This window comes from Podarcis liolepis (assembly GCF_965112155.1).
Source record: "Podarcis liolepis genome assembly, chromosome: 9".
Lineage (NCBI taxonomy): Eukaryota > Metazoa > Chordata > Lepidosauria > Squamata > Lacertidae > Podarcis > Podarcis liolepis.
In genome coordinates, this window is record NC_139564.1 from 3,962,050 (window position 1) to 3,973,768 (window position 11,719).

An 11,719-nucleotide genomic window follows, 5' to 3' on the forward strand; every position below is an offset into this window, starting at 1 on the left:
ATATGTGCTGCATGTTCAGCTTGCTTTCAATCCTGTATTTTATATATATTGTAGCAGGAACCCCCCCCCCACCCCAATCATTCTGTTTGTACAAACTTCACACACACTCACACTCACACACTACATATGCCACATTCCTGTTATAAATTCATAGAAAAATCAACCATACATCGGATTTGCACTGTTCCATTTTATTTTACTCCATGTGACAAGGACTATCAAAGGGGGGGTGGCTTGGTTCTGGTCAGCCATAATCCCTTCACCATCCCAGCACATCCACAGGAGCCCTGCCCAGTTGCTATGTCAACCCTGATAATCCCAGACAGAAGACAATCAGGATCACAAAGAACTTGCATATGGTAGTGGATTCAGCATGGACTGAAACAAAGGACAATAATCAGATCTTCCCTCTGGGGGCAGGAAACTGCAAACTCCCCTTTGTCTCCTGGAAGTGACTCATGGGCAGGGGGAAAGGAGGAACCAGCCAGGTGACAGGACACTCAGGTTACCACCACAACTCCTCCCTCAACCCCTCCTTTCTGTAATGTATGCATGATGTCAACCCCTCCTTTCTATAATGTATGCATGATGTTTCTGGAGGTGGGCTTGTCCTAGAGGATGGGAATTTCAAAAGTTTTTATAAGGTCTTGCACACCATCTTTCTGGGTCTTTCCTCTCACCTGCAAGTGAGGGGAGCACCCTGTCGCGACAGTCTTTCTTCAATAAAGACCAAGCCTACAGGCTGCTGATTTGCTTCAATTTACTCTGGTTGGTGTCTTTACTTTTTGTCCAAGGGAGCCCTCAGATTTTTCCGGTAACAATATATATATATTTATACACACACACAAACATATATTGTGTGTATGTATGTATATATATATATATATATATATATATGCAGGTTTTGGTGTCTTCGGGTGTCTTCCCGTGTAAGAGTTGGGGTGTCTAGGCGACGTTTCGACGAGGTCTCACTCGTCATCTTCAGGCTGGTGCTTTCGGCTTCTTGTTACTGGAACAGAGCAGGATCTCAGTGTTTGAGTTCCTATAAATACTGTTGAGGGGGTGTGGTGTATAGCCTCCAACGTTCTGGGCAGATAGGAAGTTCCCAGGGTGTGCCTTTTCTTCTTTTGTTCCTTAATTACTTGAGGGATATCTTGAGTGATTTCTTGAGTGATATTCTGAGTACCACTTAGGAGGGTCATTAGGTGTGGATTAGTTGCTAAAGCTTTCGTGTCTTGACCTCTTGAGCTTGTGAAGAGTTTTTCTGAGAAGATGGTTGTGCTGCACTTAGTTGTGCTCTGGCTTGGCTTCGTGTATAGGGGCGAGCTGTGGTTTTGTGCCCTGTGTCAGCCAGATCTGTGTAGGGATTGCAGGGGGGTGCAGCATCCGGAGGTGCCACTATGGTTTGGCTACTGGATGGTGTCTGTAATTTATCTGTGGAGAGGGTCTGGGTTTGGGTCTGGTGTGGTTGATTGGAGATGGCGTTCTGTGTGCCTCTGGTTCTGGTGTCGGTTTTTGTGGGGAGGGCTAATTTCCAGATGTCTGGCAGGCGGGACGTGTCGTCACGCTTGTTCATGTTGTGAGGGTGTTTCTCTATCTCGATGGCTTCCATGATTATTCTCTTGTGGTGATGTTCCATGTTAAAGAGCAATTTGGAATCTGCAAAATTAATTTCGTGTCCTGTTTCTTTCATGTGTTGGAAAAGAGAGGAAGCTTTTTCTTCTTTTTTGACGGCATTCTTGTGTTCTGCGATACGTGCATTTATTCGTCTGTTTGTTTGTCCAATGTACGTGGCTGGGCAGACTTTGCAGGGTATTTCATAGACCCCTTGGTTTTCCAACTGGATTTTATCTTTGGGGTTTCTGAGGATATTGGCTATTTTTTGGTTGGTGCAAAAGGCTGTTTTGATATTGTGTTTATGGAGGATTTTGCTAATTTTATCTGTAGTGCCCTTGATATAAGGAAGGAGGGCCATGCCATTGTTTTCTTCTGTGTCTTGGTTTTTGGGGGATGCTGCACCCCCCTGCAATCCCTACACAGATCTGGCTGACACAGGGCACAAAACCACAGCTCGCCCCTATACACGAAGCCAAGCCAGAGCACAACTAAGTGCAGCACAACCATCTTCTCAGAAAAACTCTTCACAAGCTCAAGAGGTCAAGACACGAAAGCTTTAGCAACTAATCCACACCTAATGACCCTCCTAAGTGGTACTCAGAATATCACTCAAGAAATCACTCAAGATATCCCTCAAGTAATTAAGGAACAAAAGAAGAAAAGGCACACCCTGGGAACTTCCTATCTGCCCAGAACGTTGGAGGCTATACACCACACCCCCTCAACAGTATTTATAGGAACTCAAACACTGAGATCCTGCTCTGTTCCAGTAACAAGAAGCCGAAAGCACCAGCCTGAAGATGACGAGTGAGACCTCGTCGAAACGTCGCCTAGACACCCCAACTCTTACACGGGAAGACACCCGAAGACACCAAAACCTGCATTCCTGTACCCGTGAAAATCTACGAAAGCAAATATATATATATATATACACACACACACACACACACACGAACTATATATCTGAATCTATATATTTCAAAGTTATTTATATCACATATACACACACATATACACATTACATATATATATATATATATATTTCTATATAGATTTATAGCTCATTTCAGACAAATCTATATCTGCATTTATATTTCATGCTCTGGTCCATGGAGGGGACCAGATATTTCATGCTCTGGCGTGCTCTGGTCCTTGGGGTCACGAAGAGTTGGATACGACTAAAAGACTAAACAACAACAATATATTTCATATATATATATATATATATATATATATATATATATATATATATTCATAAACACACAATATACACAATATACATATATTATATATACATTTAAAAATCCTCATAGATATTTGTATGTATACTTCCAGATACATTTATAGTTCATATCTACATAGATAGAGATATGCACACTTCATATATAAAGATATATACAGTAATACAGTAGGTCTCTTAAACTCTATGGTTCCCACCATAGAGAGGGCCGGGCCCTTCCTTCCCCCCCCCACAATTGCGCGCTGATTGGCGGCGGAGTCGGGAGAGCCCGCCCACCGCTGGGAGAGACGAGGCTCCTCCCCTTCCCCTCCTTTATAAGCCTCCGTCTCCCGGCGCCGTTCTGTGGCCGTGTATTTTTTCCCGCCCCCTAAGGTCACGTGGTGCGGGGAGGCCCGTCTCCGAAAGCGACGTCATCGCCAGGCGCAGGGTGGCGTGGGGCGTCGCTGCCGGGGGAGAAGGTGAGGCGGCGGGGCCGCGGGGGTTGCCATGGCGACGGGGGTGGGGTGGGGGGAGGCCCGTCGCCCTCTGGGGTGGGCGAGGGAGGCCACCTGGGGGGTCAGGGCGGAGGGAGCCCCTCAGGCAGCGAAGCCAGCGCTGCCCATGCAGTGGCCGGCCAGGTGGACCCCCAAAATAATGGGGAGCCCCCCCCAAAAAAGGCAGGGACTGAGAGCAGCAGCAACAGCAGCGCTGCCCCCTCTTCCCATTCCCAGAGGAGTTTCGTCGACTCCAAAAGTGGAAACACAGCATAGCCTTCCTGGCTGCTGCCATTATTATTATTATTATTATTATTATTATTATTATTATTATTATTATACAATACGATAATCTTTACTGTCATTGTCCCATACAGAACAACGAAACTGAAAAAAATCTACACCAGGCATTCAGAAACCAACAAGCCAGCTATCCCAGCCTGGTTAGCCCCCTAAAAACTCTGATACCCCATAATTAAATACAATATATTCCCACAGAGACTACCTTACGCTGCGTTTAAAACCAAAATCGCATTATATAATATTATTATTACTATCACTATTTCTATTTTATTTGTTTGTTATTGCATTATAGTTATTAGCCACGCCTAGTGCATGACTTGCAGTATTTTAAGCAAGCCAATGCATGGGTATATTAAAACTAGGTTTTTTATTTTAAAAAATGGACAACACAAAAAAACAAAGGCAGCTCTGCTTTTAAATGTGTTTGTGGGAGGGGAAGTGGGGATTATTGGGGGTTTTTTGTTCTTGCTCTTGTGTTTTGTGGTGTGTGTGTTTTTAAAAAATGGGTTTTTATGTTGCGAACTGCCCTGAGAGGTAAGGGTAAAGGGTGGTATGCGAATTTATTAAAAGCAAGCTGACTAAAGTAAAAAATGCAAAAAGTGTTGGGGTTATGCGCTCCCTCAGTTTGTCCAGTCCTCGTCTAAAGCTATCCCAAGCTGGTGTCCATCAGCACATCTTTCACCTGTAAGCTTCATGTGATTTGTTGCTATTCCAAATGGGAACTGCAGGATTAACATGGATAACCTAATGATGATTGTGCCAACAAAACAAAACAAAAAACCAGCAGTAGGACCACACCCTAATGCTGGCACTTGCTTGAGGTACTTCTTAATTAAGACCATTCATCTATCTAGATCAGGGGTAGTCAACCTTTTTATACCTACCGGCCACTAATGCATCTTACTTGATGGTAAAATTTCCTTACCGCCCACCAGCGCTCGATGGAAGGAGGATTCAGCTTGTGCCGTAGAACCCCCTTCAGCCCACCTAGAATCCTTAAGTGCGTGGTAGGGACCAGGTTGACAACTCCTGATCTAGATGCTTTATATTAGGGATGCCGGTGGCGCTGTGGGTTAAACCACAGAGCCTAGTACTTGCTGATCAGAAGGTTGGCGGTTTGAATCCCCACGACAGAGTGAGCTCCCGTTCCTCGGTCCCTGCTCCTGCCAACCTAGTAGTTCAAAAGCACCTCAAAGTGCAAGTAGATAAATAGGTACCGCTCCAGTGGGAAGGTAAACGGCATTTCCGTGCGCTGCTCTGGTTCGCCAGAAGCGGCTTAGTCATGCTGCCACATGACCCGGAAGCTGTACGCCGGCTCCCTCGGCCAATAAGGCGAGATGAGCGCCGCAACCCCAGAGTCGGCCATGACTGGACCTAATGGTCAGGGGTCCCTTTACCTTTACTAACATTTTATATTGTAAGCAGCCTTGAGCAAGGTTTGAACTTTGGAAAGGAGGCATACAAATAAATTGTTGACTGATTGTTGACTGTTTGGTAGGTTAGGCTGAGAGGCAACAACCAGCTCCCAGGGTCACCCAGTGAACTTTGTGGCCACGTAGGGATTCCAGTGCTGTTCTCTTCCAGGTCCTTGTCCAACACTCACATATCTCTCTCTCATATGTCTGCTTGTGTGGTAACAACCTTTCCTTTCTGTTTGTTGATTCTAGTGTTCTCCCACTAGCCTGCCTCCTCCAGTGGTGCCCATCTCTGGCCGGTGCACCATGGCCCGTTACCACATCCGCGAGTACCGCCCCGAGGACTACGAGACGGCGCGCGACTTGTTTGCCACAGGGATGAGCGAATATGTGCCCACCCTGTGCGTGCACATGCTGAAGCAGCCCTGGCTAATCCTGCTCCTGGCCTGCACCTTCTGCTTGCTGCTGACCAGCTCCAAATCGCTCCTGCTGCCCATCCTGGCCGTCACCCTGCTGCTGGCCATCGGCCGGCAACTCCTAGGCTACATCTGGTCCATGTACATCGACCACTGCTTGCAGGAGGACCTGCTGGACATCAAGGCTGCTTACCTGGGAGACAAGGGCTCCTGTTTCTGGGTGGCCGAGGCAGATGAGCGTGTGGTGGCCATTGTGGGTGCCAGGCCCTCTGAGGAACACCTGGGAGAGCTCATGTTGAAGCGCATGTCGGTTCGGAAGGACTATCGCGGCCTTGGCATTGCCAAGGCCCTCTGCAGGACAGTGATCTCCTTTGCCCGAGAGCATGGCTACCAGTCTGTGGTGCTGAACACACTCATGGTGCAGCATGAGGCCCGCGCCATGTACGAGGGCGTCGGCTTCCGCATGTATCACCACTACGTCCTGCCCACCATCTACGGCAGGTTGGCCAACTGCACCGTTTCCAAGTATCGATACGATATCCCCTCTGTGGACTGAGGAGGGAAACCGGGGAGTAGTCATGGTGTCTGCCTGGGTCTGGTCTTTCATCCCATTTGTCCCTTGGGCATTTGGTGCTGTTGATTACGTGGTGCCAAGAGAATTGGAAGTGGTTTGTTCTGGTGCTGAGCAAAGGGGTGTCTCCTTTCGGACTTTTCCAGTTTGCTGCAGAGGGCACTTGACAGCCAAGTTTCAAGGAATTCTAGTAATGAAGGAAACCGTAACTAGTAATATTTCCAGAAGGATCCTTTCCTTTTTGCTTCCAAGGTGTTTGTGAGAAAATGGGAGTCCCGGTTTGGAAGGGATGTGTGGCTTTACAGGACTGAGTTTTCATTGCCGGAGAAAGTGGGCTTCTCTGGTGGCCTCATCTCAGCACTTCTGAACTTGCACGGAAGCCGCTCTTTGCCTTGTTCCTTGAGAGGACTGGTACTGGCCCAAGTGGCAAGCTACCAGCCCAAGTGCCAGGAGAGACTATTGCTGCTGTCCCAAGGGCCTTTGTTCTTTTCTTTTTTGCCTTCTGGGATGGGCTCAGGCCTAAGAGGCCCTTCCATCACATCACCTTGATGCAAAGATTTCTGTTTGTTTCCTCAGGGCATGCAGCACATTGAGCTCTGCGTCCGATTAAATGTGCAGGAAATTCATTCTTCGTGCTCTTCAATGCAACCCAAATGCTGCTGTTTTCAGATGGAACATAACCTCTTAACTACATTCATTTGAACTCGCTTAATAACTCCAGCAGTTGTCTTTGGCAGAGATCTGTGTCTCTGGTGTGTCCTTTGAGATGTGATCCTACCTGAGGAGATAATGCTTTTCCTTCTTTGCGTTCCCCTCATTATGGTCGCAAAATTATGACTACTGTTTCTATAAACCAAGGGCCAAGAATAAATCTCTCCAATACATTTGTACAGGGGAATGTTCTCGCAAGTTTTTCTGCCAAAACAATAATAGCATTAATTTATCATTTATATGCTGGCCATCTGACTGGGTTTCCCCAGCCACTCTGGGTGGCTTCTAACAAAAAACAGTAAAAGCACAATACAGTGGTACCTTTGTTCTCAAACTTAATCCGTCCCAGAAGTCCGTTCCAAAACCAATCTAACAAGACCACTGATTCATAAAATGAAAACAATAAATAATGTACTACACTCACACAATCAGTAGCTGAACTGGGTTCCACACAACAAAAACCGGGTTCCAGGCAAAAACAAAAATGCAAAATAAATAGCAAAAACACTAGGGTCAGGGTTACTGTAACACACAAAATGGAAGTGCACTCAGATCGGAAGTGTAACACTCAAAATGGAGCACGTTCGGCTTCTGAAAAAAGTTTGCAAACGGGAACACTTCTGGGTTTGCAGTGTTTGGGTTCCAAGTTGTTTGAGTACCAAGGCATTTGAGAACCAAGGTAGCACTGTACAACATTATGCACTAAAAACTTCCTTGAACGGGGCTGCCTCCAGATGTCTTCTACAAATCACATAGCTGTTTATCTGTTTCACATCTGCAGAGAGGGTTTCCACAGGGCAGGTGCAACTAACGAAAAAGCCCTTTGCCTGGTTCCCTGTAACCTCATCTCTTGCAAAGAGGGAACCACCAGAAGCCCCTTGGAGCTGGATCTCAGTGTCCAGGCTGGACGATTAGGGTGGAGATGCTCTTTTAGGTATACATGGCCAAAGCCATTTAGGGCTTTAAAGGTGCTCGGAAACACACTGGGAGCCAATGTAGTTTTTTTAGGACTGGTGTTCTATAGTTCCTGCGGGTGCTCCCAGTCGCCAGTCTAGCTGCCACATTCTGGATTAGTTGTAGTCGCCTTCAAAGGTAGCCCCGTGTAGAGTGCATTGAATTCTTGAAAAAGCAAGACACTTCCGTTAGCCTTGTGGTTGCTCTAGAAAAAGGGCAAGAAACGAGAACTGTAGAGTTGGAAGGGACCCCGAGGGTCATCTAGACCAACCCCCTGCAGTGCAGGAATCTCAACTAAAGCATCCCTGCAGATGGCCAGCCAACCTCTGCTTAAAAACCTCCAAGGAAGGAGAGGGAGTCCATTCTGCTGTCAAGCAGCTCTTGCTGTCAGAATGTTCTTCCTGATGTTTAGTCGGAATCTCTTTGTTTCTTGAAGCCGTTGGTCCACGTCTTACCCTCCAGAGCAGGAGAAAACAAGCTTGTTCCTTCTACTATGTGGTCCCTTTATCTCAATATAGTCTACACTGACTGGCAGGGGTTCTTCATGATTTCAGAAAGGAGCCTTGCTTAGCCCTACCTAGAAATGACACTGGGAATTGAACCTGGAACCTTTTGCATGAAATGCAGGTGTTCTACCACTGAGCCAAGCGCCTTCCCGTCAAAAGTGTGTTTTGGGGCAAGGGGAAGGCTGTATGTATGTGTGGGTGTAAGAGAGAGTGAAAGAGGTGTGTGTTGTGCATCAATCGGACACAAGTAAAATGGTCGCCACCTGTATTTTAAAGATCTAAGAGCCTATATTTCCACACTTTGCTGTATGTTTTGTGATTCTAAATCCGCTGGGCTTCTCTCACCAATGAATACTTGCACCAAACCTTGTTCTTGCCATCCAGGAATTCTCCTTTCTATACACTTACATTTTGCACCAACAGAATTAACAGACTTTCAGAAAGTTAAAATAATAAGACTAAAAACAGATTAAAACTCCTACCAACTTTCTAAGCACCTGGGTTGGCATGCCTGAACGAAAACGTTTGACGCAGGCACCGAAAAGTGAAGGGGCATGGCCTGATACCACACTCTTGCTCCTGAAAAAATATTGAGGAGCCATAGCTGGCTTCTTGAGAGTGTTGGTTTTTGCACATCTATCGTTAGTGATCAGAAAGACTGCATCTTCCAGAAGGGTTTCCCACTGCCTGCCCCAGGGTTTAGGGTGTGCACATTCTCTCCACCTGAGAGGCTTTGAGTTACTGTATTTTTTGCTCCATAACACTCACTTTTTCCCTCCTAGAAAGTAAGGGGAAATGTCTGCGTGTTATGGAGCGAATGCCTACGGATGGCGGGGGGATCTGCTGCAGTCGTGAGCAGAGGATCCATGGTTCCCTTTCCTTCCTTCCTCCGTGGCTCGCTTTGAAACAGCAAAGCGGCAAAGGAGCCGCTTAGTGGGGAGAAGAGAGGGACAGAGAGCCTGGTTACAAAGCACGGATCCACATGGATCCTCAGGATTTTTGCATTGGGCTACCCCAAACTCACTGTCAAATCACATGTCTGTGGCCAAAGCATGAATCACAAAAATCATACATCCACTGTTTCGTTTAGAATATTTTTTTTTCTTGTTTTACTCCTCTAAAAACTATGTGCATGTTATGGTCGGGTGCGTGTTATAGAGCAAAAAATACGGTACAAGATACAGCCTCATAGGAGTCGAGTTACTTTCATTAATTTGTTTATTTTGTAAAATTTATATACCACTTTGATTGTAGGGGGAAATATCAAAAGAGGTTTACAAAAAAGATAAAAACATTTTTTTTTTAAATTCAGCTCAGCTGTAAAAGTAAGCAAAAAAGCAAAAGCCACAATAAAATAGACTAAAACAAATCAAAACTCATTCAGACTTCTGGGTGGGAATGACTTCTGCAGGCGCCAAAAAGAACAGTGATGACTCCTGCATGATATCAATAGGCAGTTCCAAAGAGTAGCTGCTGCCACACTAAATGATCAGGTTCATTATTACTATTATTATGTTTTCACGTAAAGTTTAAGGTACATAAAAGTAAAACAAACAGAAAAATTAAAATTGCAAACAAGTGTGGGGCAATCAAATTTTCAAATCGATGGCAGAAGGGTTCCGTATCCATGTCAAACGTCGTCCATAACGTTCATTTACAATCGGGTTCTTATAATAGGGCCAGTTTTGCCATTCAAGTGGTCAACTGGGTGCAGGTGGGGCAATCAGACCTCGCAGGCAAACTGGTCCCAAGTTCTTAAGGGCCTTCCTTATATGCTAATAGTAACACCTTGCTAGAAAAATGCAACCTGTGCTGCTAATAGAAGTAGTGCGACTCACGCAACACGTTGCCGATTAATATACAGAGAACAATAATTATACATACTTTATGAACCTTCTGAGAAAAATACAAAACATTAAACAAAGCCGCAGAGACTTGCGAACTACCCAGCCTAAAATGAACTTATGATGTCTGGTTTCAATAGATTTTTCAAATGCTTAACTCAGCCTTTTAGATAAGTTCATGAAGATACCAACAAAAGGTAAGTTCAGTGTTATTCACAATACCAGGAGATGCTAGTGGAGCTGTAGATAGATGTTAATAAAGTTGTAGACAATGAAGTTGTTGACGGCGTTTTGCACCTGTTTCGCCCTGGCAGTCCAAGTAATCAAAAGGCCAAGTAATCAAAAGGCCGCTGTTTGCCCCGATGGAGCCCTTTAACTGGGGCTTGCAGGTAGCACACTCCAAATATTGTTTTCTGGGCTTCTTCAGTGGTCTAATCTCAAAGTCTTGATAACGTATATTGATATTCAATCTTATAGAGAATACTCTTTCTTGGTTTAAGCTTAAGAGACTGATTTGCTTAGCCATTGTGAAGAACACCAAACTTACCTTTTGTTGGTATCTTCATGAACTTGCCTAATAGACTGAGTTAAGCATTTAAAAAATCTATTGAAACCATACATTATAGGCTAATAGTGTTAATGGAGAAATCTGAGAACTCCCTTGGACAAAAAACAAGGACACCAGCCAGGAATACCAGAGCAAAACAGCCAGTAGGCTTGGTCTTTATGGAAGACTGTCGCGACAGGACTCCCACCTGCCACAAGGTGGAACAAGATAGAAGCCCCCAACAAAAGAGCCCCCAAACTTTTATTAGCTGCTAATCCCCATGTTACACACCCCCAAACTACATCACTCATACATCATGGTTACATCATGAAAGGGGAGGTCTGGTGGCCGTAATCTGAGCATCCTGGACCCTGCCCCATGGTTCTCCTTCCCCTCCACCAAACACTCATCAAGTGTAACAAAAGAGATCTTTACATTTCCCTGTTTCCCAGCCAAGTTAATCCCACCCTTTTGTCTTCATCTGGGTTTGTTATTTCTGGAATGGCTACCTGTCTGGCACTCAGGTATCAGGAGGCCAGGGATTATCAGGCAGAGGGGCTGCTGAGTAGCTGAGCTCACAGGTCTATAGGAATTTCTGAAGTTTTCCCTGTGAGCCAGTACAGAGATACTGTACATTGATCAGTGAATTCTTACATTTGGTATCATGCAGCAAAGGCCCTTTGAATAGACAGGAATAAACTGTGATGAAGTGTTTTGTGGGGACAAAACAAAAGTGTGCTGATTTTGGTAGTGGGCTGCATGTGCATGATATCTGCTGGAGGGGCAACCCCCCCCCAACGTGTACATAAATTCCTGCAACAGTTGTAGCACCTTGAGCTTGGCCAGGTAGCAAGCAGATAGACCACCAGTGCAGACCTCTGTGAGCTTTGAGCAAAACGAAGGCACCCAGATGGGCTTTTTTCTCCTTAAAAGCTTCAAGGGAGGAACTTCAGCTTTGCTGCTCAGCTGCCCTTCTCATGATTGCAAAGGAGGCGGGGAGGCTGTGATGCGTGCAGTGGGTGGGATCAGGCATCAGAGCACCCTGCAGGGGCTGATGTGTGGGGAAGGATCCCAGCTTGCCCGGAGGGAGGAGCAGGCTGGATCTCTGCCTTGAGCTTGCGT

The 11,719-nt window shown here is 45.7% G+C and overlaps 1 protein-coding gene across 1 annotated transcript; it reads left to right on the plus strand.

The window, feature by feature from the left end:
- Positions 1-3,210: 3,210 nt before the first annotated feature.
- Positions 3,211-6,927, plus strand: LOC310685956 (putative N-acetyltransferase camello). Its single transcript, XM_083459109.1, has 2 exons — positions 3,211-3,315; positions 5,301-6,927. The coding sequence occupies exon 2, from the start codon at positions 5,355-5,357 to the stop codon at positions 6,018-6,020; it is 666 nt and encodes a 221-aa protein (XP_083315235.1). The 5' UTR covers positions 3,211-3,315; positions 5,301-5,354; the 3' UTR covers positions 6,021-6,927.
- The last annotated feature ends 4,792 nt before the right edge of the window (positions 6,928-11,719 follow it).